The sequence below is a fragment of the Schistosoma haematobium genome, chromosome 4 (assembly GCF_000699445.3).
Source record: "Schistosoma haematobium chromosome 4, whole genome shotgun sequence".
Classification (NCBI taxonomy): Eukaryota; Metazoa; Platyhelminthes; class Trematoda; order Strigeidida; family Schistosomatidae; genus Schistosoma; species Schistosoma haematobium.
The window spans coordinates 40,052,359-40,070,846 of record NC_067199.1 but is presented as its reverse complement, the minus strand read 5'-3'; the positions used below and the strand labels follow the sequence as shown (position 1 = coordinate 40,070,846).

The 18,488-nt window shown below is 36.5% G+C and overlaps 1 protein-coding gene across 1 annotated transcript in view; it reads left to right on the top strand.

The window, feature by feature from the left end:
- Nucleotides 1–18,488, top strand: part of PHKA2 (Phosphorylase b kinase regulatory subunit alpha) — a 61,101-nt gene that overhangs the window by 32,111 nt on the left and 10,502 nt on the right. Inside the window, exons 17-19 of the mRNA XM_051216397.1 lie at nucleotides 1,932–2,452; nucleotides 9,511–9,759; nucleotides 16,822–17,053. Coding sequence (XP_051066991.1) covers nucleotides 1,932–2,452; nucleotides 9,511–9,759; nucleotides 16,822–17,053 — 1,002 coding nt within the window. The remainder of the gene's footprint in view (nucleotides 1–1,931; nucleotides 2,453–9,510; nucleotides 9,760–16,821; nucleotides 17,054–18,488) is intronic.

The following is an 18,488-nucleotide window of genomic DNA, read 5'->3' as shown; positions in this document are numbered from 1 at the left end:
TTTATTTTCAATTAGTTTGTTATCATGGTTCTACACTAATATATGATTTACAATAATGATATAATACTCATCGAGTGGATACGTTACGTAATAGCTACATAATAGTTACATAATGACATTTAAATTAACGTTGAGTAGTTGGAAGATAGAGGATTATTAATATTCAAAGTAATTATTAAATCAAGAAGTTGCTACGTTGCGTAATATATGAAAAAGAGAGAAGGAACAGAATTTTTTAATGGATGGTCAATAGGATAGTAGTTACGTAAGAATCAAGAGATGAATGTTGAGAAGTTATTAAGTTCAAAAGCAACAGAAACAAAATTACAAAAGTTAAAAAAAACTATTGGGAGAAGTATGAAAAATAGTTCTTTTGAAGGAAATCTTATACTGATGGCCAGGGCAGAGAAAGTGGTTGTACGAATCTCTTTAGAATGCAAAGGTCAGGTTTGTGAACATGGATTGCGATGGCTTCCGCAATGTACAAGAGGCGCACTCGTAAACCATGTGGCAAATTTGATGGGATATTGTAGATAACCCTAAAAGCTTTATTCAATTCGACTTGATGACCTGTGTCAACCAAGTGTGAGAGAATTGAACTTTTAATCACTTTTACCTGTCCTTTGCTTAACCATGACGGATGATCTGTAATACGATGACGGACTTGCCGAATTGTACGCCCAGTATAACTGGCTCAACAAGAGCAGTTAAAACGGTAGATGCACATAGATTTGGCGAATTCAGGCAGTCTGTCTTTGTTGGCTGTTCTTATCTTGGGATAATTGTAGAAGATTGCATTTAATCTGGCAGCATTAAATGTTTTTTGTACGGCTCTTCTTAGTTTCTAAGTCAAGATTTCTTCAGTGGTGTTATTTATGAATTGTAGTTTTATGAATAGTACCTTCTTAGGGACGGTGGGTATCTTTGTCCTTGTTTTCTTCTCCATCATATGTTTGTCGATGAATTTCATGGGATACCCATTCATACTAAGCAGGTCGCGAATATTATTCAATTCTTCTTCAATGGTGTCTTCAGAGCAGATCATTCTAGCTCGATGAGTCAAGATCTTTATCAAGTTCCTTTTGTATCTGATTGGAACTGCACTATGGAAATGAGTGTATAGTCATGTTGCAGACTTTCTGTGTACCCTTCTTTTTAAAGTTCCGTCTGCTCTTCTTGTTAGTTGGAAATCTAGAAATGATACGCTATCATTCTGTTCACCTTCTGATGTAAAATTAATTGATGGATGAGTGTTATTAAATATATTAAGTCAATTGTCTTATCATTTTCTTTTTCTAATACTATGAGGGTATCGTCTATATAGCGATAATAAGTTGGTAAATGGCTAACTATGTTTTTAAGTGGTCCGTTTTCCAGTTTTGCAAGGAAAATATCAGCCAGTAGAGGGCCCAATAGTGATCTCATGGCAACTCCATCTAGCCGTCTATAGTATTCGTTGTCAAATCTGAATTGGACATTGATTGCGCATCTAAGAATTAACTGTTTTATCGCGGATGCTGGAATTGGAGTTTCTATGCGCCTCTCTGTTAGTTCATTGCAAATAAAATCAACCGTTTCTAGTAGTGGAATGTTAGTGAATTTTCACTATAATGAGACATTTACCAAGTGAGTTCTGGGAATCTAACATTACCAACACCTATACGAGAAGCAAACAGTTCTCAAGTATTTCCTGGTTTCCAGTATTATCTTAAACGAGATTAGTCTCAAATAATTACTACTTACTAATGACAAAATTATTTTGCCTTCATCATTTGTTCTTATTTATCTTTATCAGCTTTTCAATCTCATTATTGCTTTATTTTAACGTATAACATCTTGAATCAATACATTGCTTTGTCACTTTATTATTTTTTATTTTGTTTTCATCATATTATTTTAATATATTTTTACTATGTTATCTACTTACACAGATCTTACAAATTATCGTCTACTCCAAACACAAAATGAAGATTTAACATCCAAAGCGTCACGTTTAGCATTAAAACGCATTATCAATCCGGAAAGTAACACTTCATCTACAGTAACATGTCAACATGAACAATCTTCTACTTCTCGATCTCATGAACATCAAAAATTCGATCCAAATATTACTTATCAAACAACAGATTCAAATACTTGTGGAGGTCAACAATCGCAACGTTCCCCATCCCATTTAGTCAGTTCAGACCAAATCAATCCTACGAACAGTCCAAATTATTCTGGTACACATAGTCGTCGTACATCTGAAGGAAGATCGAGTACATGTGGGCTGGATTCCACAGATTGGTTAAATTCCTTATCACCGGATCAATTAGTTAAACGATTAAGATGTACTGATAATTTAGCTGAACAAGTTGAAATACTTGGAAGATTACATCAATTATGTGGTTTAGACTGGAATACTGGAATAGACCCAACACAACCAGCTACTGTTCGGTCATTACTAAAAGAGGTTTGTATCCATGACAACGAAACTGTGCAACTGTTTTATTTCGTCTTATATTTACTATCTGTTTATATTATACTAAATTAAACTTAAGCTCTTACCGATTTACTCGATTTTCATTCAGCATAGTATGAAGACAAAGCTTAAATAGTGTATACTACTATTCTTTCAAGCAAATAGTTTGTCTGAAATATACTACTTTACTAACAGCATTGAATGTTATTCAAACTGTCGGTTATATCATTTTTTGTGTCAATGGATAGAAATCCTTCAGAAAATATGCTACGTCCCTTATTAATAGGTCTAATTAACCTTTGCATTAGTTCATGATTTTTTCTTTGAATAAACTGACTTTACTTTTTTTCCTATAGTGAATATGATGACTTTATAATACATTAATTGAAATGATTATGTTGCGTAAATTTTGGTGTATGAGTTTTAACATCTAGAATTCTTTACTAGAGTAGTATATTGGTTTCACAACTCACTGTTCAACTGTACACCTGATTAATATTGATTATAATTTGATGTCTTTATACAAACATGTGTGGGATTTGTGTGATATAATTTCAATACTTGTTGAACAACAATTAGCTTACCGTGCAATTTTCTTGCTCAAAATTCATTGGTTAGTGTGTATGAATATTTGTTTGATTTCTTTGAAATGATCATTATTCTACACTCAATTCTTCTGACCTTTTCAAATTAGGATTTTTACTACAGTTATGTGTTAACCAAAAAGACACTTAGAAACTCAGATATTCTTCCAGGGTAGTCCTACTCACTCCCTTCATTTGTCAGGTGTGCTGTGTATGGGAACTAAAAGACAAGAAACCAATGTCTGGTTGGTGGATATGAAGGATCCTCCTAGAGGGAATAGGAAGACTCTGATTCCAAACCAATGATGTACATAGGCTCCATGATCCTTAGAGAACAAATAACATACTAATCCATTTTGGTCATCGGCTACCACAGGACTTCATATCCTGACGTTGTTGCACGGTATTATATGTTTGGAAATCATTGTACTCCACTTATAAACATTATTCGTGCTGTGAATGTTATTGGTACTGCCTGGTTGCGCCAAATTTTTATGAATTTACTAGAAGGAATTATTGTTTTAGTGTGAATCTGATAGAATACAAAGTTTATCACAAACCGTTTCATCCACCTCAATATCAGCACTTTTTTTCAACAGCTGAAACGTGCTTTTATGGTTGATAAACTTATACTATTCATAGATTTTTGTGCAAAAATTTGCTCATGTATACAATATATTTTGTTTATGGAAATCTATTTTATCATCAAATTCTGTTTCATGTGAAAATTTAAGGGATTATACCTGTTTCTAAAATCTTTGCAAAATGTTTCTATCTTCCCTAAAGTTACATGTTCAAATCTGGTTTTATCTACTTTAACATTTGGATATCATATATCATTATCACTTACTGTAAGCTCACTCAGTACAGTAAGTTGTATGTAGATTTACTGAATTAATCAGTAAACGTTCTAATTGGCTGCTGGGAAATACAACTTGAATCATTTAGAAACTTTCATGACTCAAAATCCATCGCGATGGCTCCGGTGCATTGAGTTTTTGTTTTCCTTTGGGTATTGAGTTCTTTAAATTCTTTTAAACCTTTTTAGTTCACAAATTTAGCTTTTCCTCTTGAATCCTAATGTTAACATCTTGATGATTTCATGGACATATGCACCCAGACTCTACCTTGGTTATGATTGACCGATAAACTTTCATTATTCTTTAAGGACAGTTTCTTTTATCTTGTTATGATTGGTTTGAACTTATCTTAGTGAATGTATGTAGTAGTGCATCCTAACCCGATGCATCCGACCGAGAGAATTCTGGTCTGGTGATGAGCTGTTTTTACTTTAAAACTGAGCCGGCATTCAATGGTTTACATGTCTAACTTCAACCAAGGCTATGCGATTAATGGCACTAATCTGGGAATTCCTTCTTGTTTTGATTAGCTTAATCTGTTATTTGTCTTTTTTTGCTGATAGTAATTTGTGAATATTGAGGCGATTCTCTAAATCACTACATAATCGCCTGTGTAACATGTAATTCGGACTAATTTTCTTCGTATTGAAAGGTGTGCCGTAGCCATTTCTAAGCACAAAAGTCTATCCGTTTGATCAGTTAGTCAGTCAGCTACAACGTAGGACCAGGCACATATATGCATCGGTCCAAGTTGACATACAACATTAAAACAAGATGGACACCGGATTCATAAAAGTAGTTAATTCAGAGGTGGTAATATATAGAAGAAAGATTGTAATAAAGGTATGGTACAGGAAGAAAGAATTAGTTCGTAAAAAGAAAGATATGAAGCGATTTTAATCTCTTAGTTTAAGGGAAAACATAGAGTGTATACACCTACGTCACTGTGACCGATTCTTAGCCATGTCACCCACAGTCTCCAACCATTAGTTACGATAGTCACGCCGACCCCAACCAAGTAGTCTGCATCTACCAACATGGATCAGACCACAAGTTGGTGACTTCAAGCACTGATGCCACGTTCTCGTTTGGCCGACCCTGACTTTCTTCCAACCATCCCCTACCCCGGTTAGCATTGCACGTCGTGGTAATCGGTGTTCAGGCATACGTAACACGTGGCCCAACCATCTCAGTCGATGAAGACTCACAACCTCATCAACTGATTTACCATCATTCCCTAATATCCTGTGTCTAACCTCGCTATTACTTACCCAGTGATCCCAACAGACGCCAGCAATATTTCTAAGGCATCTGTGGTCAAATACTAATAGCTTACGAGTGTCTTCTACTCTTAATGGCCATGTTTCGCTGCCGTAAATTAAAACAGAACGGACTGCCGCGCAGTATACTCGTCCTTTTATTAATAGACGGATATCTCGCCTTCGCCATAGGTGACATAAGTTGGCAAATGCCAAACGAGCTTTTCGAATCCGTGCTGAGATTTCGTCCGATACCAACCCATTAGGGCTGATCACACTTCCAAGATAAGTGAAGTTTTCGACGCGTTCGACTACTTCACTCCCTATCCTTAGTTCAGGTGTTAACGCAGACCAGTCCTGAAGCAATAACTTGCATTTAGAGGGAGAGAAGCGCATTCCAAACATTCTGGCATTGTTGCTCAGTGCTACCAGAAGACTCTGCATTTTGTCAGCGTCTTCACCAAACAGGACTATATCATCTGCGTATTCTAAGTCGATAAGTGGACCTCCTGGAAGGAGATCAATACCCGAGAATTCAGTCGACGAGAGTGTTATTTCCATCAATAGGTCTATGATGAAGTTAAACAAAAATGGAGAAAGTGGACAGCCTTGACGGACACTACTTGAGGTTGCAAAAGTAGATGACAGTTTGCCATAAGCTCTGACTGGACTAGTAGTGTTCGAGTAAAGAGCCTTCACAAGGTTTATGTACTTCTGAGGTACGCCTTTCAGTGACAGACACTGCCACAGAATCTCGCGGTCTGCCGAGTCAAATGCTGTTTTAAGTCGAGAAAGACCACCATTGTCGGACGCCGATAAGTATGCCTGTGTTCTAGAATCTGACGAATGGTGAATATGTGGTCGATGCAGCCACAACCAGGTCTGACGCCAGCTTGATTCTCTCGTGTTTGCAGTTCACGAGTCTTAGTTAGGCGTCTGATAATTATCGAGGCCAGTATTGTAGATACTATATTAGTTAAACTAATCCCTCTATGGTTGTCACAGGATGATTTTAACCCTTCTCTTATATATTGGGACGATAAGTGATTGCGACCAGTCAGATGGGATAAAGTCTAATTCCCAGATCTTAGCTAAAATATTAGTCAACTTAATCGCTAAAATTGGACCACCATCCTTAAAGACCTCTGGAGCCAATCCATCTGGACCAGCTGCCCTTCCTCGTTTCAGATTAACTATAGCCTTTTGAACTTCAGCAAGAGTCGGGGGACCTACTTCAATGTCCCATTCACACTGTCTGGGAATGGAGGGTAGTTGTAGAGTAGCTGAAGGCCAGCTGAACTGTTCTCTAAAATGTTCCGCCCATCGTTCTAAACGTCTGGACTGGGAGCAGATGAGAGTATCATCTTTTTCCGAAATAATCTCACTTACACTTGACTTATTAATTCCAGTTTCTTTTATTAGTCTGTAAAGCTGTCTTGTGTTCCCTATAGTCGCCGCCTTTTCCATCTCTTTTGCTTTCGTTACCCACCACTGCTCACGGTCGTTCTTTAGACTTTTTCTTAACCTAGATCTGATTTGTTTTCGCTCTTCATCATGTTCAGAACCTGATGGGACGAGTTTGCGAGAATCCAGCAGTGTGACAGACCTTGAAGAAATCCACTGGTTCCTTGCAACTCTGTGGTTTAAGTCGCTAATAGATGTCACTGCTGTTTCCACAGCTGATTGTATGCCCTTCCAAGCAACATCTGGGTCAGCCTCGTCTTCACAACTACCTAAGTGTGACCTCAGTTGTTCCTGGAACCTACTTTTGGTTTTCTCGTTACTCAAGTCAGTTCTAACGGGTCTTTTTAATGTGGCTTTTTGCGTCCAGTGAGGCGCAAGCAGATGCGTGCCCGTATTAGGGCATGGTCGGAGTCCAAGCAGGTACTCCAGAATGAGCGACAATCTTCTACCGACCCTCTCCAACGATGACTGATGGCAATATGGTCTATTTGAGTCCATCGTGGGTTTGGTGTAGGGGTCGCCATGTTAGACGATGTCTCTCCTTATGCTTAAAATTTGTGTTTGCTAAAAATAAGCGATTGTCTGAGCACAGTTGCAGCAGACGATCACCATTATCTGTTCGTTGTGCCGGAATACTAAAATACCCACCTAAATGCCTTTCTGTTTGGTTTAAGCTACCTATCTGAGCATTAAAGTCACCCCCTACGAGTACTATGTCTGAGCGTTTAGCTTTCTGAAGAAGTTCGGACAGCTTTCTGTAAAATTCATCTTTCACATCATCTGAGCTGCAGTCAGTGGGAGCGTAGACAGAAACGACGAGAAGGCAACGACGTGTGTCCCTATCCTTCCGAGTTCTTACGGGGCCTTTTTGCCGAACAGCACATAGATGACTGTTGACGGGGATCCACTCTAACAGTGCTTGTTCGGCCCTCATGCTTAGTGCTATGCCTACTCCTGCCAGTCCACGAGAGCTGGCCGTCGGGTCACCAGATACACGGAGGGTGTATCTTGTTGGCTCTCCGTTTTACCGAGGTGAGGTCAAGTGAATGACCTGTATGCGTTTTTCAGAGACACAACATAAATCAATGGTACGAGATTCTAGGGTTCTAGCCAAGGAAGCCTGTCAACCGACTTGACATAGTGTGCGTATGTTGATGGCTCCATTGTGTAGTTTGTAGCGAGGTTTCAGTAGACCTGGGATAGTGTTTTGAGCACTAGAATCGTTAGCTATGGTGACACTTGAGGGAAGCCGAAAAAGGAAGTTTAGAGGCGAAAGTCGATGTAGGAGGAATTGAAGAGGGAGGTTGATTATGAATACAGTGGTCTTGGGTGCTGTTAGAGGTATGAGGGCGGTTATCACTTCCCGGTTGCCCACACCGTGGAAGGGTTCTTCTGGAGGTACCTGAAAAGGAAATTGGATTAGAGGTGGTCTTAGTGACCTAGGAGCGTGACCGCAGTGCCCAATGGACAACTGCTTGAGGTCGGTCACACACGATCTTTTTATGGGCAATTTTTGTGTTAGCTCCGTACTTTTTGAGACCTCACCGCCGGAGACGGATATCCGTGGGATAAGGCGAAGTGCGCATTTTTAGGGTCGACCTTTTCTAACCCCACCCCTCCTTGTGGGAAGGCAGCATCGCTGTCATGCTGGTTGTCTGAAGGAAACACCTTACTGCTGTCACACCTCTGTACAGTCAACAGTACGACTTCGCCTTCGGACCTTGGGTTTGTTGCTTTTAGTCTTACCGCTCTTCAACCGACCTGTCTGACATGGTAGGACCTTGAGGAACGGTTGTTCCAGCCAGTATAGCTCGGTTGCTTCATTACGATAGGCAAGCCCGACCACCACGTCAAGGTAGCAACAACGGTCGGGCCCGTTTGATAGCATAAAACAAGTTGTTTTGCATATTGACTTAGACTTTGTTTAACTCAGTCCTTAAAAATTAATGTTTTATGAACTACTGTGTAGTTACTAAGTTACACTTTACTATATTATCAATATGAGTCTTTGTAATGATGAATAGAAAGTATGTCTTGTAATGTGTTATGCACAACCATAATATATGTTTTTGGAAATTTTTGTTTTCTTTCTGAGCAATATACAAGGTATCACACCACTTAACTAATGCAGTCATTATGTTATGCAAGACAGTAGGCAGGAGAGGTGAATATATTTTGAGAAGCTTCCAAGTATTCACATAATACATATACATAGCCTTAAATCATCCATTCGTATCTTTCAGTGTGTTTTGCCATCTGAACTCTCTTCTCTTCCAGTCTCCAAGTTTTCTGCCAACGCCGTACTTCTGATCCACTGAAACCCTTCACTCCATCTGATATTAGTTGCAGCTTCGACTCCACGTTCCGCTACACACTTCTTACAAACATTCTTGTGAGTAGCTTCCACTAAAACTTCAGTATCTTCTTTTGCCATTTTAACTAGAATATAACTAACTCATGTAACTGACTATGTGTATGTCTACTTAATTTTCAATTACTGAGTTTCCCGAAACGAAAGACTTGAAGCAGGGTTTATATATCTTTTCTGGTAGTTACAAGTCAATCACTTTAGCTTCCATATCAGCTTCTAATTAAACTTTAAGTACTGCAACTCGCAAGCAAGTACATGTTTATGTAATTGGCACAGGTGTTTGGATCAAAGCAAGTGTAGTTGAATCGGGACCAACAAACTATAATGATTTCAAGTCGAGTTCCATAATTATTGAACCAGCGCTCATACATGTCACTTCCTAAGCATGGAAGTGTTTACTATGTAGAAAAGCGGTTTTAAACTCATCTGATCATACCGAATAATGGACTGATTCAATCATTTTACTTACATTTTTGCTATGTCTTTCTCTTTTTTTCTTCTATTTTATTAGGTCTATGAACGAGCTACGCAAACAACATCATGGTTCCTACTACGTTACACAGCTGGTCTGTTAGGTAAACGTGCTGATAGTTTGGCTAAATCGTTAGCTGATATATTAGTCTTACAAAAGCAAGTAACTGTTGGTTTACCACCAGAACCACGTGAAAAAGTTATTGATGCACCGCTATCACCGGATCAGTTATGCGATTTGATACAAGAAGCGTGTGGTGAAGACAGTTTAATGACAATACTTACGCAAGTAAGAAAATCACTGTTGTTTTCACTCATTTATTAATTATATCCACTTTATTGATGAAGCTAAAAATATTTACATTTAAAAATTAACAGTTTGTTGCTAAGATAAAAACTTGATTAGATTTGTTATGACTTGACACAGTTGACGAATAAAATCGCCTCAACAGTTATTTAGCTAATCAAATAAACGAAGGCAGAACAAATTATGAACCTATTATGCTTAGTTGTTAGTAGTCAAGTACTCGTTAACTATTAAATTACTACCTCTAGACCTGAAATCCTTATTTTCTATTCTATTGATGGAAATTTTTCTAATATACATTGTTAGAAATTAATCGTTTGCAATGACGCAAGTGCATCCATTTTTTACCTTCACTCAGATTCTAAGCCTCTGAATTCTTCATAATTCTTTTTGTTTGTATTCTACTTATTTATATTTTCTTCTCCAGTTCTATCTTCGATATCTAATCTTTTCTATTACCACTGATACTGTTACTACCTCTAACCATCTTGGAATTTCTCTTGACAATTTTATTTGTACTTATGGAGTATGGGTACTTGAACCGATGTACATACGTACCAGGTTCTATGTTGCGACTAACTGACCATATTAAAAATTATATTTGAAATAACGTTACTTCCAGCAAACTTATCTGGACTTCTTCAGGGTAAAAATCGAGATCAAGATCATCTAAGAAATATATTGCGTTTAACAATCAAATCAAATCTATATTGTGCTAATCTATCATGTTTCGATGCTGTCATTAGTAAATAGGATAACATGAGTCAGTTAAATGCGAATCATGTGAAAAGTTCACAATGTGAATATAAATGACTGAACGAATTGTGTGTATATATGTGTAAGATTGAGTTATTAATGATTGTTATTTGGTGTAATATGTTTTATATGAAAAAATAAAATAAAAGTGCCAATTGAAGGTTGAAAAAAATGTTTTTGAATCATTGACGTACATGTAAAATGAGAATAATCAATTACATAATTGTTTTGCTTAAAAAATAACTCACATTGATTTCAGTCAAAATAACGATACATGTGAAATAAAGAATGGGTCCAATTACTTGTTAGCGAATATTTGTCAAGTAGTCGCTAATTGAATACCATCCTTTCGGTTCAGGCTGTTCTTGTTCACCCATATATACAGCGCTTCTGTTGTCAATCTTTATGAATGTTAAAACCTTTCTGAAGTATTTTGGTCCCTTCAAAATTAATCTTGTGTCCTGTTTCTAACACATGTAACGCTTTAGGTTAACTGAGGATTTGGGAAGATTTTTCAAACACTGTTTGTATTCCCTCAACCTCACATTCAAATTGTCTGAAAGTTTCTCCCACATAAGCTGCATTGCAATCATGACAGTTGATCTCATAGACAATATTTTGTTGTTTTTCCTTTGAGAATCTATCCTTAACTTTTACTAATGTTGATCTCATGGTGTCACATGCCTGAAAATACACTCTTATATCGTACTTGTTTCGAATCCCTTTGATTTCTTTCGATGTTTCATTATGGTATGGGATGACCACGGTGGACTTACATTTTTTACAACTGTGACTTTCTTACAAAGCGCATGAGCCGAACTATAATCTAAGTATCTTTCAGAATGTGTTGGTTTCCTAAATACATATATTTTCAAATTATTATTATTATTATGTCTTCGTTCAACCAAACAATCGAGAAACACTAGATTGTGGTCACTAAATTCTATTTCCTTTGTTAGCTTAATGCTCTCCGAAATGCTGTTTGCATTTTCAAACAATTCTTCTAAGCCATCCCGTTTAATGATAATAAAAATGTCATCTACAGCATGTAGATAACACACACTGGCTTCTAGGGAATGCATGAACAAATTCGCTACAATCGGAGAAACTGGTGAACCCATTGTTATTACCTTCTTTCTGTTTGTAAGGGTTTCCTCGAAATATGAATAAGGTGGTTTGTAAACATAACTTCAACCATTTAATAACTTCAGGTGGATCTAATGGGCATCGTAAATTCAAATCTGAGTCAGATTCTAAACAATCATAAATAATATCCAACGCTCTATTGACAGGTACATTAGTAAATAAGGAAGAGATACATCAAAACTTGCCATCATTTCATTGTCTTCTATATGGATGGTATCGATAATATTCTTGAATTCCATAGTTTTTAATTCCATAATTAATCAATTTATCATACGGTGAATTTGTAAAATCAACCACTGGTCTTAGTGGAATATTATTCTTGTGAATCTTTAAAAGTTCGTAGAATCTACAAGGGTTACAACTCAGATATAATATAAACCATAATGGCGATCCCAGTTTAACCTTTAACGACTGTAAGGTTTTACTGGTTTTAGCCTTAAGTGTATTAAGCGTTGTTCTACTTTTCGTTTCTTTAATTAGTTCATACGGGCTTTTTTCTCGTAGTCCGATTTGTTCATATTAACTGTCGTGTTCCCTTTATGTTCTCTCGTAATGATAATTGTCTTATCATTCTCAGCCGAAAAGATCCAGACAAGTTTACTGGACGAAACGTTGAAATTATTTACATTTCAATCCCTGAGATTATTTCAGATATAATTTTCACATATAATAACTTTTCTATACTCGGCGCTTAATTTTTGTCAAACTATTCGTCCTAATATTGACAAATATTCGTATAAATGACCATATTAAGATGTTGTTGATGAAATGAACACAATGAATGGGTCAATATTGTGTATATAGCAATTAATTGCATATTTTCTATACCAAAATCTTCCCTTTTAAACAATTATATATATATATATATATATATATATATATATATATATATATATATATATATATATATATATATATATATCATCTCTGTTAATCTCCTTACATATCATCCACGCATTATGATCACTGATTATTCCGTTGAAGTATTTATGTGTATGTATGTCTGGACATATGGTTGGTTAGTTATTCGCTCTTTCCCAGTATATATAGGAGTTGACGTATGTTAAAAACTGAATCCAACGCATTGTATATCTGTGCATATTGTATGTGTTATTCATTGTTAGCGCAACATAACGGAATGCTGCAACATTTTATTGATTTTATGTAGTTATTGATTTGATTTTAACCGCTTAATTGAATTCTGTTGTTTACCAATTTTTAAATATCAAGACCTTTCGAGCCTTCACTGTCGATTTCTCTGTTGCTGATAAATAGATAAATACTTCATTCAATTTTCCCTCTAAACTTCATCATTATGTATATATGCATAGAATATGCTTTTTTATTCTATCTTGCATCACATGTTAAATGATGAATATTAATGAGAACACTACAGAATTATAAACATAACCCACACGTCACTGAATTTATGAACCTGATTCAAAAGATTTCAGTCAAAGTTAATTACGAACTTTATACTTACTTTTCTAATCAATACGAAAAGTTACATGGACAAAATTTTTTAAATTATCCACCAGGTCTCACCAAAAGTGTGCCACATTGTTCATATACATTTAAAGCTGTCGCATCCGCCATAACAACTTTGAATTTTGTGTTCATAAGGAATCTGTACAAGTGCTCTCCTTACTTTAGACATCAAAATAGCCAACATTAGATTGGGTTACAATCGACTTATTATACCTTATTATTTTATTTATTTATTTATTTTAACACATAGACATTGGTACAAGGAGGCACCAAATATATATGCGCCACACAAATCTCATTCGATATGTGTGAGGGCTGTGATACTGCCCGGGTGCCCAAACCGAAGCAGGTGGTTTTCTTAGGGGGCCACTCCCCGAGCCTTCGACCTGAAGGTCTGATCCACAAGGCAGTGGAGCATCGTGAGGAGATGCAGTCCCATGGTAGCCTGTGACCAACGATTGGTTTATACTCCATTCGTTCCCTCAGGATACTGGAGCCCATGTGCACCATTGGTTTGGAATCCGGTTAAAGCACCGGACATTCGCTTTTCGTCCTCTCATTTTCGTAAACAACACCCCCGACACGAGAAGGCAGTGAGTAGGACTTCCCTGGCAGAGGCTATATACGCGTGGCCATGTGAGAGCATTTCGAGAGGGAGAGCGGACTCTCCCCACTCTCGGCCATACCAGGGCATTTGGGGGCACTTATTGACCAATGTCTTTCTTCGAAACTTTATGTCGTTGCATAACTGTAACGTTCTCTTCTCTTTATCCTTACATAATTTTTTTAATATTCAGCTGTTTATCGATGTCTCGCTAGTTCTCTTTTATTATATCGTGGGATCCATAACCACTTGTCTCAGTTTTTCTCACGATAATTAATACCTTTGAATAATAATCGCTTTGTCCATCTCGTCTTATAATTACTTTATTATTCATTCTCAATTATTTCCAGAGACATGCCCAATATCGCGAATTGGTTGAAGCTACATATGTAAACCACTAGACACCAGCTTAGTGGTCTAAATTTTAGATGCTCACTGCGAGATCGAAGGTCCTAAGTTCGTTCTCTTATAGTGGGGTCGTAAATGCATACTACTAAGGAGTCCTGTACTAGGACAAAGCGGCTGTCCAGTGCTTCCTAGCTTTCATTGGTTGTCTAAAATCAGTCCGTGATGTAAACTCTTAAATTTGTAGTACTGTGGTTTAACACTACTGCTTGAATGGTTTCTATTTTATTATTACTGAAACCCTGATTTTTATTAGTGTGAAATTATAATAACAAACTCATTACTTCGCTCTATTCGTCATATTTTTTATAAATGTCTCAATAAACATCGTTGTGAGGACAACACAGTAAAAGACTGTCAATAAGGCGAAGGGATATTGATGTATTATCAAAGAGGATTAAAAAGGCAAACCCCCCCAGTAGTTTATTTATTCAATATCAGTCAAAAGGTTCATTAATGCTATCTGTCTTTTGTTATCGTAATCTTCTATGAATTAGCCTCAACTCTTCACGATTTTTATGTAAGTGATATCTATGACTTGACATATTAAAACTGTCCACATATATATGGTGATTAGTAGTTATATTGATCGATCTACCATCTTGATGTTAAATTACATAACTGAAAAATCGATTATACCTTTGTCTTAACACATTCAGTAGCTCGATATATCATAACTACAAAGATTATTAAAGAGGAAGAATGTATTTGTAAAATCTCAGCGAAAGAATTTGAATTAAATCCAACGTTTCGCCTGGCAATCTGGTTCAAGCTTTTCAAGGAAAATATAATCAAACAACAAAATTATCGAATATCTAATATAATTTTGTTCTTTGATTATATTTTCCTTGAAAAAGCTTGGAGCAGATTGCCAGGCGAAACGTTGGATTTACTTCAAATTCTTTCGCTGAGATTTTACAACTACATTCTTCCTCTTTAATGACTCAAATTAACTCGGCGCCCAAATATTGTGAAACTATTCGTTCAAATTTAGACGAAAGCTCTTATTTACAAAGATTATATTCGTCATGAAATGCAGATATCCCAGGTTCATTATGGTGTAGTCTTTGGATACTTAAAACTAAGTTCATTGCCTATCACGGGAAAATGAACTAGGAATATTCAAGTAGAAGTGAATGGTTCTGTTGTATTCGGAGAAGAATAAATTATGGGTAACTTCTGGGAACTATTTATGGACTGTTATTACATATATTCTTACTGTATAGTTGTTGAATAAGTAGATTATATATATCTATATTCCTTTTACCATAACCTTCTATTTGACCTATTAACACCATCGGATGCCGGCTCAGTGGTCCAGTAAGTTAGGCATTCGCGCACGAGCCTGAAGGCCCTGGGTTCGAGTCCCGCGGACGGGATCGTGGATGCGCACTGCCGAGGAGTCCCAAAATAGGACGAAACGGCCGTCCAGTGTTTCTAGGTTTTCAATGGTGGTCTAACATCAATTGGTTCATGATCTCAATCAAAAACTTTTATATGATCTACTATTCTTAAGTTATTCCCAATTTATTAGTTACAGCCTCTCACAATCACAGACACGTTTTGGCTTGATGTTGTATAATTATCATTTTCTATTTTACGGTATGATGTGATCTGGTTTGTTTGTATATGAACCGCGTATGTCTGAAATATATGATCCATAAGGTGGAAGCTGAGATGGTGTTCTGGTCTCAACAGACAAGGCTAGGCGAGAAGGATCAATAAGGACTCTAGGCTTCTCGTATCGGTCAACACGTCATTTGTTTGGCACAGTACTAAGATTGTATAAGTCATTTTCTGATTGGCGATCTTATCACGTGAGAATTGACAGACCACAAGACATAACAAGTTCCATATAGTGAGCTGTGCTCATACATTTCCCACATCTAATTCCGGTCTCATACTAAGTTGAGTTCTGACTTTTCTATCCCAACTGTAGCTGCTATCTTGATATAATGGTTAGATTTCCCTATTGTGATGACCCAGTCTAGATGTATCGAGGGAAACACTCGTTCCTTTAGGTCTCAGCATACCAAGTAGGTTAGTTGGAGGACAAATATCTCCAAAATAGTAACTTGGGGTCTTAGGGCGAATTTGTACTTATGACTGTACTGAGGTATAATAGCAGTAAGGTTTATCCCTTAGATAATCATCATCCTCAGCGATAGTTCCTTCTGCTCGTATATAAACCACGTATATCTGAAATATACGATTCATATAGTGGAGACTGATATTTGTGTTCTGGACTAAACGGGGTGGGCTAGGTGAAAAGCTTCTATATCGAGGATCAATAAGGATTCAGAGTTAACTCAAGGCTGATAGTACTATTTGACGGATCATTAGTTTAGTACATTGATGGGGTCACAGAAGTTAGTATTCTGATGGGTGATTTTGTCACGTGATATTTGACGCCATGAAAACCCCTAACATCACTTTAGATCGCTTTGTTCACTATCAAACTCCATCATTCGTGGTTTTTTAACGCTTCCTATTAAACTTTGCCGAGGACCTGAAAGTGAGTCATACATCTTTTTTCCGTCTGTCACTCGATATTTTTCCTGAGAGATATTGATCTTATTTGGTTTCTCAGTTCAACCTCTTATGGATCCATTAATTCTCCATAAATTTGTTCGATTTATTTAAAGGAAATTCTTATTTATTTATCAATGTTTGCACGTACACAACCTCAAAAACTGGAAAATATTTTACGCTTACGTATTGGGCTAATAATCCAAATGATGGCTGCTGAATTAGCTCGTGGTTTGGGTTTAACTGTTGAGGATTCATTGTATGCTTTATTCTCAATGCGTCCAATCGATACGAAACGTTTACTACATAATCTACTCAATGGCGAAGATATGCGTATTGTTAAGACAAGTAAGTAACATTTTCAGTGTTGGGTTGTGGAGATTGTTAAGATTTTGATTTAGATCATGAATTGATGAATGCTAGATCATTATTCAAAACCTGGAAGCACTGGATGACCGTTCCGTCCTAGTCTGGGACTCCTCAGCAGTGCGCATCCACGATTTCTCATATCAGTTGTATATTTCACAACCGAATACATAAACCTGAATTTGGTTAATGAGTCATAAGAATCCCAGTATCATTAAAAAATCTTGTATCATAATAAACACTAAATTTTCCAAGCTATTTATTATTATTATTGTGATTGTGATTAATGGTCAACCTGTAATTTCACTCATGAAAAGATAATTAAAGTCATTGAAGTTCATTATTTGAGATTATTATATATTTTGGACATGAGTTAATATTTCTTAATACCAATAGTAATGGTTATAAGAGTATTATCACTCCATCTTTGATTGTAACCCTATTATGGTATGGTTCTTGATAGATTTATTAAGATGTCTATGATATAATAACGAGATATCAGGATGTCGCATCCCTAAAATCAATATGATGTTTATTTGTCTCGGATTTCTACATGGTTTACTCTGGATTTTGACTAGTATTAAATCTGTGGTATACACATCCATAAATGAGCAGTAAGCTATCGTTGAACGCGCTAGTAGATATCGACATTTTGATAGGCACGAACAAACTTTACGTGTAACCAAATTTTAGATAAATCACTACTGATTGTTGAATAGGTCGAAGAACTTTTCTAATTGTTAGTAGAAAACTGTAACTTCTGGTAGAAGAATATCACATATTCAAAGGTAAGTGTAGACACTTGTCAGTAGTGTCATTTTTACTGTCAGGTTTCGAGCGTAAGGAACAACAGACTAAAATAACAAATTAATAGTGGAAAGACCGGTACTTTATGTTAAAGAATATCTGTATGTAAGTTAATCAATTTTCTAACATTGCTGACACAACTTACGAAGATTATGAATCACATAAACGTTGCTTCAAGGCTTGCCTCTCTACCTAAACTAAGATATCTTTGTTGAAATGTTCTCTAGTAGGATAGGAATGATTTCAAAACATTATTATTGAGAGTTTGAGCTATCTCTGTTCCTATTCAGGACTAAATTCGGATTAGTCTTTTTTGATGTATACGCATCCTGTGCTGATTGTCTCGATATCACTATTATGATACAATTTATTTAGAAAAAGTGGACTGTAACTAGCACTGGAATCCAGGACATGCTTTCTCTCTTAGTCTGGACTCGTCAGCTTGATTTACCTACATCTCAGAGTTGATGTTTACGCATGCCTAAATACTTATAACATAACAGCGATATAGAAGTAATCCTCTCATCATCCATATATGTTAAAAAGAGCCTGGTCAGCATTCATTCCTTAATATCAGTAAAGTAAGGATTCAAACACAAATAAATAATGC